The 14,374-nt window shown below is 37.0% G+C and overlaps 1 protein-coding gene across 1 annotated transcript in view; it reads right to left on the bottom strand.

Moving 5' to 3' along the window:
* LOC106879784 (S-adenosylmethionine sensor upstream of mTORC1) overlaps positions 1-14,374 on the bottom strand; it is a 218,948-nt gene that overhangs the window by 83,829 nt on the left and 120,745 nt on the right. The window contains exon 2 of the mRNA XM_014929486.3: positions 11,291-11,630. Within this exon, the coding sequence (XP_014784972.1) occupies positions 11,291-11,630 (340 nt within the window). The remainder of the gene's footprint in view (positions 1-11,290; positions 11,631-14,374) is intronic.

Raw genomic sequence — 14,374 nt, 5'->3', positions numbered from 1 at the left:
CCAGTGGCATGTAAAAAGCACCCACTACACTGTCGGAGTGGTTGGCATTAGGAAGGGCATCCAGCTGTAGAAACACTGCCAGATCAGATTGGGGCCTGGTGAAGCCTCACGGCTTCCCAGACCCCAGTCAAACTATCCAACCCATACCAGTATGGCAATTTCCTGGGCATGAGAAGACCCATCCAGTTAAAATCTATGATATAAAACTATGTCTTTTATAACCATGCCACAACCACCACCACCACAACCCATCCTCCCCTCCAATATATTCACGCATTCTCCGCCCATGCTGACCACCCCCTTCATTCTCCCTTACAAACTTTCCCCCCCGGCACACAATATGTTCTTGCTGAATCCCTTCCCCACAACATATACTCCTAATATCCCTTCCCGCTACCTGTGTCCACACCCTACATCCCCCACCAGCTCCCACTCACCCCCTCCATTCCCTGGTTCACTTCCCTATATACACCTTCCAGTAACTTGGTTGTATGGCCTCTCCCCCCCACTCCTGTGACCTCACAGTTGCTGGTGCTATGAATAATAACCCCCAGTACACTCTATAAAGTGGATGGCATTAAGAAAGGCAACCCACATTAGAAGCCATGCTGAAGGAGACACTGCAACATGATGCAGTCCTCCTATTCATTGGGTCCTGTGGAGCCATTTGACCTATTGTCACGTGGGAATTCACTGGGACCTGTGGAGCCATCTGACCTATTCTCATGTGGGAATTCATTGAGTCCTGCGGAGCCATCCAACCTATTTCCTCATGTGGAAGACAAATATAAAATGATGATGGTAATAATTTTGATGTTGTTATAATATTGTTGGAATTCAGTAAGGATTTTTTAAACAATAAGTTTTGTGTGTAGTAAGCAGTTGTTTCCACAGTGTTTAGGGTCCACGAGAGACCAGAGACGGGGATGACACACCTGGACAGTTGTAAGTAAATGACTGAAGGTAAAACATGAAAACTGTCCTAGAAAACATAATTTTGGAAAATGTTCAAAACAGAATGTTCAGTTTTATCTTTTAATATTTACTTGTTTCAGTCTTTAGACTGCGGCCATACTGGGGCAATGCTTCGAAGAGTTTCAGTTGAATGAATTGATCCAATAACTTTTTCAAAGCTTGGTACTTATTCTATCAGTCTTTTTTTGCTGAACCGCTATGTTATGGGGATGTAAACACACTAGCACAGGCTGTCAATCAGTGGTGGGGACAAACACAGGCACAAATACATACACACACATATGATGGGCTTCTTTCAGTTTCCATCCACCAAATCCACTCACAAGGCTTTGGTTGGCTCAAGGGTCTACTGTCACACAGTGGGACTGAACCTGGAATCATGTGATCGGGAAGTAAACTTCTCACCACACAGCCACACCTGCACCTATGTAACAACTGCTTCGTTAGGATTTTCAGAAAGCACGAAACACAGTAACATTAGTAATTTTTATTTGCGTTACTTCTTGACTCACCTTTGTGTATGCAAAAGTCAAAAAGTAACACAAATAAAAATTGCATTACTTTCTGACTCAACCGAGTGTGTGTGTGTGTGTGTGTGTGTGTGTGTTTGTGTGTGTGTGTGTTTGTGTGTGTGTGTGTGTGTGAGCTGAAATACTGAATGTTCCTTTGTTGTTATTTTTGTTTGTTTTACACACACACACACATAAATATATAAATAAATGTGAAATAGAAATTACTTTTTCAGAGTTAATTACTTAACAGTAATCAAAAGTTAGACAGTCGTGCTGTTTGATAAATACTTGCATTTTTAATTTCAAATTGCAACAATTTCAATAATGCAGTCACCACCATAAATGCTGCTGTCTGTAAGAAATGTTTTTATTCATGACATTCAACCTAATTTCATTGCCTTCTGGTGTTTAAATCCATCCATCCGGAGGATAACACGGACAAACAAGGCCTTGTGGAGAAACTTGTGGTAAGGAGTTTGCCTCCCAACCACATGGCTCCAGGATCAATTCCAATGTATGGCACCTTAGGCAAATATCTTATACTATAGCCTCACGCTTACCAAAGCCTTGTGAGTAGATCTAGTAGATGGAAACTGAAAGAATCCCATTATAGGTGTGTGTGTCATCATCATCATCATCATCGTTTAACGTCCGCTTTCCATGCTAGCATGGGCTGGAAGATTTGACTGAGGACTGGTGAAACCGGATGGCTACACCAGGCTCCAATCTGTGTGTGTGTGTGTGTATTTGTCTGTATCTGTCCCCCACCACTGCTTGACAACCAGTGTTGGTGTATTTATGTACCCATAACTTAGCAGTTCAGCAGAAGGGATCGATGAAGTAAGTACCAGACCTAAGAAAAAAGTACTGGAGTTGATTTGTTTGACTAAAATTCTTCAAGGCGGTGCCCCAGCATAGCCACAGTCAAATGACTGAAACAAGTCCAGTTGATAGAAGGTGTTGTGCTCGTATCTAATTATGCCTTTCCTGTTGACAGTGATGCAGACTTAGTGAGAAGCATCTTGGTCAAGGGTCCGACGCAGAAGTACTGGACACAGAATATTCTTTTCTACTCTAGGTACAAGGCCTGAAATTTTGGGGGAGGGGCTAGTTGATTAGATTGATCCCAGTACACAACTGGTACTTAATTTATCAACCCTGAAAGGATGAAAGGCGAAGCTGACCTTGGCGGAATTTGAACTCAGAATGTAACGGCAGACGAAATACCACTAAGCATTTCACCCGGTGGAATTTGAACTCAGAACATAGCAACAGGCGAAATACGGCTAAGCATTTTGTCCAGCGTGCTAATGATTCCACCAGCTCGCTGTCTTACTGGACACAGAATATTGAGCCATTGAGCTTTTCAGTCCGATTTCACCTAAAAACTCAATCAACCAAGACAGGAGGGGGTGATATGTCAGTGCCTTCAGTTTATTGCTTATTACCAATGCAACCATACAAAGTCAGAAACTATTGGATGAGAACAACAATATTATATAGACAACAAGGGAATTTACATTTGACAGATATTTGTCCTTATCTTGTTTGTTGTTAACACAGCGTTCATCTGGTGTCTTGGGGAAATTTCGAACCTGGGTTCTCATTCCTAAGGTATTTTTCGGTGTTGTTGTTACTATTATTATTATTCAGGTCACTGCCTGGAATTGAACTCGGAATCTTGGGGTTAGTAGCCCATGCTCTTAACAACTACGCCATATACCCACGGGTATATGGCGTAAGAATGAGAACCCAGGTTCGAAATTTACACAAGACACCAGATGAAGGCTGGAGAGTATGTCAGCCAAAACGTGTTAACAACAAACAAGATGAGGCCAAATATCTGTCAAATGTAAATAATGTAAATAATGTACATAATTCCTGATCTCTTAAATATGGAACAAGAGAATTTGTCTGTCGGAACAGTGTGGGAGATATATGTTAGAAAGGGGCAAAGGTGACTAACAATAGTAAAAGTAGATTTTGCTGGATAAGATGATAGCAATGTTGGATGTGATCCCTTAATGAATGTCAACTAACAACACCATCAAATGCATTAGTTGACATTGGAACAGATGCCGTTAAATTGATGGCACTGTCTTTTACAATGAGACAATGGTAAAAGCAGATTGTGGAAGAGTAAGGCACTGGTGATAAAGTAGTTAGGTCAGACTGGAGACTGTAGAGTTATAACTGTGTGATGACAGAGGAGTGGAGGTACACTGTACAACAGCTAGCAACATGACACTAACGATAACAGTGACAATGATAACGATGAAGAGGTGGTGGTGGTTGTGACAATAATGGTGATGATGTTGGTAGATGTGATGGTGATGCTGATGATAGTAACAGAGCCGCATGACAACATATAATGGCCTGTAGATAACGTTTGATAAAACGATAATGAATGTCTTTAGAATAATCATAAAGATAAACTTTCTTTTAAGAATCATTTTAGCAGGTAAAAGAGACACAAATATTACTGGTATTTCATCAATACTGGAAGGACTGAGAAGCACAAGGATATCTGGGCAAGCATACATGCATACGGATATATATATATATATATATATTTATTTGTACATAGGAGTGGCTGTGTGGTAAGTAGCTTGCTTATGAACCACATGGTTCCGGGTTCAGTCCCACTATACGGCACCTTGGGCAAGTGTCTTCTACTATAGCCTCGGGCTGACCAAAGCCTTGTGAGTGGATTTGATAGACGGAAACTGAAAGAAGCCCGTCGTATATATGTATATATATATATATATATTTATGTATGTGTGTGTATATGTTTGTGTGTCTGTGTTTGTCCTCCCAATATCGCTTGACAACCGATGCTGGTGTGTTTACGTCGCCGTAACTTAGCGGTTCGGCGAAAGAGATTGATAAAATAAGTACTAGGCTTACAAAGAATAAGTCCTGGGGTCGATTTGCTCGACTAAAGGTGGTGCTCCAGCATGGCCACAGTCAAGTGACTGAAACAAGTAAAAGAGTAAAGAGTATACATATACATACATATACAATAGATGCTATAGAGAGACAAGTCTGGTACGCAGCTGTTCGGAACACATACATTGCTCTCTTAATAATAATAATAACAATAATAATAATAATGATGATAATAATAATAATAATAATAATAATAATAATAATAATAATAATAATAATAATAATAATAATAATAATAATAATGATTTCATTTATTTGCCACAAGGGTGAAAGATGAGGAGGACAATACAAAGACAAAGTGTTGGGGTTTACATAGAATGAAATGACAAGAAAATATTGAAAGAAAGAAAGTAATTATACACGATATACACTGAAAAAGAAGGGACATATGCATAGCATACGTAGGTTTAAAACAACAACAATAATAACAACAACGACAACAACAGCAACAAACTCTATACACTGAGTAATTCTATACTTGTTTGATGTTTAGAAATGTGCCATATTGTGTAAATATTAATAATATGAGATTGCTAGTCCAATCAATACATAACGACTCTTGTAGTAATAAGTCATTTCAGACATTTGGTAGTTTGGAAAAAAATCCTCATAGAAATCCTTCAAATAGATATGTGTACAAAGTGTGTGTGTGTGTGTGTGTGTGTTTATCTCCATAAACAGTGATACATATGCACCAATCTATCTATCTGTCTGTCTATGTACCTATCTATCTATCTATCTATCTATCTATCTATATATATATATATATATATTATTATTATGATAAAAAATACAAAGCAAAAAGCCTTGTGAAAAACAGTTACTCAGGTTTCCCTGATTGAAATATTAATTTATTTTGCCATTTATGAAGCTAGTAAAAACAATGACAGTTTAGTACCTGCATTCAATGCAACAGACGTTTGGTTGAGCACACGCATTTAGAAAAAGGCGGAGAAAAATGAAGGGGAGATAATGAACTGAACAGTAAATACAACCAGTGCCTTACAAATACCAAAAAATTACATAAAACAACACTGGAATGTGTTCTTAAATTTCACTAAGATGTATTTTATAAAGTGTGGGCAGGAAGAAAAGATCTCATTCCTCATATTTATACAGTTACTGAAGGCTAAGTTTTTTAAAAGATACAGTTTTTCAAGTGATCATACAGAACTTTTTGACTATTAATATAAAGGTTTGGCTTAAGAAAGGATCTTCCATTTGATGTAGTTGATCTCATCATTAAGTCTCCTTTCCTCTCTCCCATCCATTCTCTCCTCTCTCTCTGTTTCTCTCCCTCATTTTATCTCCATCTCCACACCAATACTAGTGAGATATTAGTGTTGGAAACTAGGAACAATTGGTTTAATATCCCTCTTATTTATAATGTAACTGCCTTTGAGACCAAACAAAAGCCTGGCACCTCCTATCTTTTCCCCCAATACAATATCAGGCCTGTGGCAAAGACACCTTATTCGCAGCATTCAAATTCACCCAAACAAACTCTAAAGTACCCAACCAAGGTAAGGACAAGCATTTTACAGGGCTGAGTTCAATTCTTCGGTTATATAAATCTAACAGCCAGTGCCGGCTAGCATGTAAAAAGCACCATCCAAGTGTGGCTGATGCCAGTACCGCCTGACTGACCATCATGCTGGTGGCACGTAAAAGCACCCACTACACTCTCAGAGTGGTTGGTGTTAGGAAGGGCATCCGGCTGTAGAAACATTGCCACATCGGATTGGGGTCTGGTGCAGCCTTCTGGCTCACCAGCCCTCAGTCAAACTGTCCAACCCATGCCAGCATGGAAAGCGGATGTTAAATGATGATGATGATGAACAGTGAGAAACTAGCACTAGTCCATCTCTTATCCCTAACCATTAACCTAATGGGTCTGTGTACAAGGGGTGGGGCAGTAAAGTTCCTAGTTTTGGGTAAAAGAAAATACAGGAGAATCAGTTAATTATGATTTTATTCAACATATTCCCTTCTCAGATTCACACACTTATTGCAGTGGTCCTTCAGTTTTTCTAAGCCCTGTAAAAGAAATTGGATGGTTGGTCTTCCAACCAGGTCTTTTGCAATACTCTTAAAGCCAGGAACTATTTTTAACCTCTCACCTGTTGCCAGGTACATAGGGTGAAACAAAGAGAATGATTAAATATTTATTTACATGTAGCACTGAAAACATGTAGGAGGAAAATGTGACTTGCTATACTGAATACATCAGGAAGTTTGTTGAGTGAGATTTCAGAGGAGAAATACAGGAAGAGTTTTGCCTGAAAATAGTATTTGACTTTCAAAGAAATGTGTATAAAATCTGCCCAGCACAAGATTAAGTAATCTACCCTCCCTGTTCTTGTCTTATTAGTAATGCAGGCTTATCATGATTTTAAAAAATTCTAAACAGTGACGAAGTTGCCTAAAATTATGGTGTCACTGTTTAGATTAGATCCTTGATATTTATAAATGTTACAGTTTAATTAGTGAGCTAAGTTAATTATGATACATCCTCACTTTATTTTTAACATTCGTTTACAAACAATTAACATGAAACAATTTGTTTTGTTGTGCCAATCTGTTTTAATGCCATATTAATTAACACACGCACTGGTTCAATTTCCACTCATTTATGATTTATTTTGTTCTAAAATTTTCATTGCTTCATGCAACCTTTAACATTAATCCATTTGCGGATTTATTAATGTATAATCCATTAGTAAGTTTATTGTAGAGAAAATTATGGGATATGTTAAAATCAAACATGTTCAGCTAATTGTAGAACCATTTCTCCATGTAAACATGTAACAATAGATCATAAATACAAACAGAAATGGTGTCCAGTTAATGGTTTTCATTAATCCTTTTTTTATCATCTTTTGCATGTTTCAGTCAGTTGAATGTGGCCATGCTGGGGCACTACATTGAAGAATTTTAGTTGAACAAATCGACACTGGTACTTATATTTTTTTAAGCCTGGTACTTTTTTCTATCAGTCTCTTTTGCCAAACTGCCAAGTTAAGGGGATGTAAACACACCAACCCCAGTTGTCAAATGGTAGTGGGGGACAAACACAGGCACACACACACATGACAGGCCTCTTTCAATTTCTCTCAACCAAATCCACTCACAAGGCTTTGGTTGATTCAAGGCTATAGTAGAAGACACTTGCTCAAGGTGCCACACAGTGAGACTGAACCTGGAACGTTGTGGCCGAGAAGGAAACTTCTTACCACATTACCATAGAAGAAGAGAAAACAAAAGCATTGAATTTTAAATTTGATAGTAATTTTTTTTCTACAAGCACACAAAACTAGATTCATAGAGATGAATGAGATGGTTCGATGTTCATGCCTTTCTCAAAGGTTTTATCAATATTAGTTCAGTAAATCAAACAATAACTCTATAGAAAAAAAAATTCAGTATTTAGTTTAGAGTGAATGTTAGAATTGGAACCTTAACCCTCTAGTATCTACATCTGCTTCAGCACCTATCCCTTGCTGTCTGCTATTCTAAATAAACAATTGAAATCTAATTATATTTACTTATTTGAGTCAAACTTCATGTTTTCCATGATCTTCTGTAAAACAAGAACAATGGCATTTGCACTCAATAAATTCTTATTTACTTTCCAGTAATCTTTGTTTAAACTGATTACTTTCTTCGATGGAAACAATATTTTAACACAAAATATTCTCTGATATGCACAAAATAATAAACCTTACCTTGTATTAAATAAACTAACAATAACTATGGAAATCAAAGAGGAATTTGTTTTGTTTCTATCACACAACTGGTTTCATATTCTGTACAGTTTCTGGTGCTGCTAGATGTGTCTGGCATGTTACACAGTCCCACAGTTCAACAAAATAGAAGACAGGATGGTAAGCTCAATAAAAATAATCAATGTTTTCAAACGGTTATCGAATGAATTAAAAAATGCTGTGGTGGTTTTGAGTCAAGTAAACAGTAAAATGGTCAGCACTGACTTTCTTTTCCAACCAAACCTGAACCACAGACTTATGGTAATGTCAGAACAAGACTCACAGATGTTTCCTTCCACTAGGAGCTTACCTCCACTCTATTTGTGGTCGTTGTAACATTTTAAATCTGAATGTTGACAGGTAATTCATATTATTGGCTTCATTTATTCAGAAACACAAATGTTTATTAAACTTTTATTTCATATTGACTTGCTGTGGTTCAACAAATCTTTGACCAGTATTAATCAATTAATAGCATGACTATGTTACATGTTTATCTGTCAAATATTGCCATCTTGGAACATGATGACAAAGAAAATAGCTTTAAAATGTTTTTGATCTACAATGAAACAATTATGTACATTATTTACATTTCACAGATATTTGTCGTCATCTTGTTTGTTGTTAACACAACGTTTCGGCTGATATACCCTCCAGCCTTCATCAGGTGTCTTGGGGAAATTTCAAACCTGGGTTCTCATTCCTAAGGCATTTTTTGATTTTATTATTATTATTATCATTATTATTATTATTATTATTATTCAGGTCACTGCTTGGAATCGAACTCAGAATCTTGGGTTTAGTAGCCCGCGCTCTTAACCACTATGCCATATGCCTGTGGGCATAGTGGTTAAGTGCGGGCTACTAACCCCAAGATTCTGAGTTCGATTCCAAGCAGTGACCTGAACAATAATAATAATAATAATAATAATAATAATAATGAATGCGGTTACAAATGCTACGGAAAAACAGTCAGCCACCTTCTATATATGGATGACCTAAAATTATATGCTAAAAACGACAAAGAGCTAGAAACACTACTACAGACAGTACACGGCTTTACCAAGGAAATAGATATGAAATTCGGATTAGAAAAATGTGCCAAAGCAACCCTGAAAAGAGGAAAATTAGTTTAAAGTAGCAATATAACACTAGATAAAGCCAATGAAATAAGAGAACTAGACGAAAGCCAACCATACAAGTATTTAGGAGTCAATGAACTAGATAGGATACAACATACACAAATGAAAGAAAAAATAAAGAAAGAGTACTATAGACGAGTTAGATCAATACTAAAAACAGAGCTCAATGCTAAAAACAAGATAATGGGTATCAACACTTTAGCTGTCCCAGTTATATGCTACAGCTACAACATCCTTAACTGGACACTAAACGAACTATCTAAAATAGACAGGAAAACAAGAAAAATAATGACAGGATATAGGATGCACCACCCAAAATCTGACATAGAAAGGCTATATATACAACGCACAGAAGGTGGCAGGGGTCTTATACAGCTAGAAAACTATTATAAAATAACCACCATAGGACTGCAAAAATACCTACTCCAGAAGCAAGGAAAACTAATACAAATAGCCACAAAACACGAGCAAAACAAAAAACTGTTTTCAGTATTTAAGGAAGCTGACAAATACAAACAAGAAATCAATCTACCTAACAAATAAGAAGAAGAAGAAGAAGAAGAAGAAGAAGAAGAAGAAGAAGAAGAAGAAGAAGAAGAAGAAGAAGAAGAAGAAGAAGAAACAACAAAAGCTATAAAACAAATGAAATCCAAACTAAAACTAGAACAGCAACGGACCATGATAAAACGATGGCAAGAAAAGCCCCTACATGGTAAATACTGGGCTAAACTAAATGCGAAAGAAATAGACAGAGAAAAAACCCAGCAATGGTTGAGAAGCTCAGGACTCAAAGAAGAGACTGAAGGATTTTTAATTGCTGCACAAGACCAAAGCCTCCCCACCAGAAATTACCAAAAACACATAATGAAAAGAAACATAACAAGTAACTGTAGAATATGTGGAGATGGACAAGAAACAATAAATCATATTATCTCTGGCTGCCCAGTCCTGGCTAAGAAGGAATATATTCACACACATGACAGAGCTGGGACCTATATACACTGGAAGCTATGCCAACACTATGGAATAACAACAGAAAAAAGATGGTATAAACACACGCCAGAAAAGGTCACAGAAAACGAGAAAGCAACCATACTCTGGGATATGCCAATACACACAGATAGAGAAATTAAGGCAAATAGACCAGATATAGTTGTCAAAGATCATGAAGAAAAAAATGCTTTCTAATTGATGTATCAATACCAGCAGATGACAACGTTTCTCTAAAAGAAATGGAAAAACTTTCAAAATACAAAGACCTGGAAATAGAGATAACTCAAATGTGGAATCTAAAAACAGAAACAATTCCTATCATAGTAGGTGCCTTAGGTATAATAAAAAAATATTCAGACAAATACATAACAAAAACACCAGGACTTACAAATATATATAACATTCAGAAAATTGCACTACTGGGTACTGCACACATTCTACGCAAAACACTTTCAATACAGTAAACATAAGAGCACCACAGCAAACCACAGCACGTTATAAAAGTAAAACTACTGAATAATAATAATAATAATAATAATAATAATAACATTGAAAAATACCTTAGGAATGAGAACCCAGGTTCGGGAATTCCCCAAGATACCTGATGAAGGCTGGAGGGTATATCAGCCGAAACGTGTTAATAACAAACAAAATGAGGACAAATATCCGTCAAATGTAAAAAAAAATGTAAATAATGTACATAATTCTTCATCTCTTAAATTTAGAACTGAATTATGTTTTTCCCATCAAAGACTAGAATGAATTAAATGAATTCCTAAAACTGGAGTGGAAGAACTGAAGTGAAGTTAGTAAGAATATGGAGGTTAATTCTTAAGGAGACACTCTGCAAGATGTAATGTATTTCAAAATATGGAATAATCAGTTTTTGAACCAAAAATATAATTATTAGAGGAATTTCACTGATTGAAAAATACTGGAAGGTTGCTGTACTCACACAATATTTTGTTTCTGATTCCTATAATCTTCGGGTCTACAAACGGATCCTGAAGCAGCCAGCGAACCTGATGCAGAGGAAGTCTTCTCAACACAGCCTTCTAAAGGAGAGTTTTGTTCTGTCTGATGGTGGTGAAGTCGACGCATATCTTTGTCCCGAGCCTTTTGCAAACCATCTTGTAGAAAGAATTTGTGGATAATATTCCGACACCAAGTAATACGTGTCTGAGGTAGGTAAGACCAGTGGTCAACGGCTAAATGGTGCATAGCATCAGCATAATCAGTTAAAAGTTGACCATTCTTGCAGTGTTCTTCCCAAATCTTCTGGAAATCTCCTCCAGCTGTCAAAGATAGAAAGACGACAAATGTTAGAGAAATATCCTCAAGTTAGTCCTTAAGTTTCTCATTACAGAATGGAGAATTAACAAACAGATGAATACATAAAGCAAGAGATGGAGATATTATGAAACAGCATTCAAAATGTTGGCAGAGGTAAAAGCAATTAGAAAATATATTAATCTACCTCAAGTGACTGGTGTTATTTTGAGATGTGTGTTATTTTTGGGAAGAGCAACAAAATGACTGGTGAGTTAATAAAATTTTCTGAAGTTTTTTTTTAATAATCTTAAACATGAAAAACAACATCAATACTCAGAGTACCAGTAGATAAGATAATAGTCATTTATAAATTCATAGCCTTACTAAAGATCTATAGAATGTGAAGGTGTTACAAAACCAAAAGTGGAGTGCTGTAAGAACACAGCAACCCTTCCAAATAACCAGATCTGAATTCCTGAGTATGGTTACAGCATGCTTATACAGAGAACCATATCTCTTTTATGTTCAACAATTTCTATATATGTCACATCATTATTTATACATCAACAGCAAATAATGTCTTGAAATTTCTGCAGAATAGATTCTGGCAACAGATGGAGATTTAGGTGTCTGACAATATCCATCTAAAATATAGAATCTAGTTTGGTCAGGAGTCCCAGAAGTTCTTCAGCTGGGTGAGCTTTCAGAGCTGTTAGCATGCCAGGCATTTTGACTGATGTGCTAACAGCTTCTTTATGTTTTGTGGCATTAAATCTGTCTTTACATTCTGAGTTCAAATTCTGCTGAGGTCAGCTTTGCCTTTCATCTTTTAAGAGTCAATAAAATAAGTACCAGTTGGTAACTGGAGTCGAACTAATCAACTAACTGCCTCCCCCAAAATTGCTGGCCTTGTGCCAAAATTTAAAACCAATATTTAGGTGGCATTGACATCGGTCATACTTGAAAGCACCATTTGAGTGTGGCCGATGCCAGTGCTGCCTAACTTGCACTTGTGCCAGTGGCATGTAGAAAGCACTATTCGAGTGTGACCAATGCCAGTGCCGTCTGACTGGAACCCGTACTGGTGGCATATAAAAAGCATTATTCCAGCATGGTCGATGCCAGTGCCACCTGACTGGCTTCAATCATACCAATGGCACATAAAAAATACCATTCGAGCGTTACCAATGCCAGTGCCGGTGGCATGTAAAAGGCACCATTTGAGTGTAGTCGATGCCAGTGCCACCTGACTGGCTCCCCCCATGCCGGTAGCATGTAAAAAGCACCATTTAAGCTTGGTCAATGTCAGTGCCGCCTGACTGGCTCCCATGCTGGTGGAATGTAAAAAGCACCCACTACACTCTTGCAGAGGTTGGCGTTAGGAAGGGCATCCAACTGTAAAATCTTTGCCAAATCAGATTGGAGCCTGGTGCAGCCTCCTGACTTGCCAGTCCTCAGTCAAACCGTCCAACCCATGCCAGCATGGAAAGCGGACATTAAACGACGACAATGATTGTGATGATTTACATACGACTTTGAGTTAGATCTTTGGGATTGATATGTTTCATATTTCCCCTCAAACTAAAACTCACAACATTCATATCTTCTTAAACACCTTAAATCAACCCTATTCAACACTTCAACATATAATGAAACACATCATTGTTTTCAAGCTTTTAAGAAAGTCCCAATATTACTGTATGTTTAACTTCCTCTATGTCTTCTTCTATCCACCCTGTTTATCTTTCTCTTCCAATTCCAGTGCCTTCTTTCCACAAGACATGAAACAACCACACACACACACACACACATATGAAACAAGCTTTGCTTAATGGTCAGCTTCAGCCAGCACTACATAGAAGAGACGTGGTGACTAATTTGGGATAAAAGTAAAAATCTAACTTCATGGCTGAATAACTGATGTTAGAGAAATCAATCAAGTGTAAAATAATTGCCCGAACAATTCATTCTAATGTCATCCGACGCATACCTTGATGTAAACTTGTTATTAAAAAGGAAAAATATTCAGGCATCAGATGAACACCTGCTTCTGCACGGGAATAAATAAATAAATAGATATCAATCTCTATATGTGTATGTATGTGTGTGTGTGTGTGTGTATATGTATGTATGTATGTATATATATACATGCACACATATACGCATGTATAAAAACATACACATATACATATATATGTATAGATAAACATAATTACACGCACACACACATACATACATATATATATATGTGTATAAATATTCATATATACAGACATACATAAATTGTGTGTGTGTGTGTGTGTGTGTGTATGTGTGTGTGTGTGTGTGTGTGTGTGTGTTAATACAGATGTATTTGGAGACCATGAGAAGTGTGAGTACATGCATAATAAAAATTAAACAATTATTTGATAAATGCTCGATGTAGTGAGACTGAAGAATTAGATTATGGTATTGAGTGCAGGTGAGAGGTAGACAGACACTGGAAGAATATTAAGCAAAAAAAAGAGCAATAGTGTGTGAAGATGAGGAAGAGGAAGAGGAGGAGGAAGAGGTAATTTTGGTGTGCATCTGTAGAATCTGTACACATGTCTTATATAGAAAACAGATATAAACGCAGATTGGATTGATGTGCTAGGTAAAAACACAGTTAGAAATGGATAGTCGGCAAGAAAATGATAGAGAGGATGGGAGAAATCTTCCCAATCAATCAATCAATTTATTGATCAGTCTGTATGAAATGTCACAATGATAATGGAAACAAGATCAC

Source organism: Octopus bimaculoides, chromosome 4, assembly GCF_046866305.1.
Source record: "Octopus bimaculoides isolate indiv1 chromosome 4, ASM4686630v1, whole genome shotgun sequence".
NCBI classification, from domain to species: Eukaryota; Metazoa; Mollusca; class Cephalopoda; order Octopoda; family Octopodidae; genus Octopus; species Octopus bimaculoides.
Note: the sequence above shows the minus strand (reverse complement) of the source record. Positions and strands in the feature narration are given on the sequence as shown.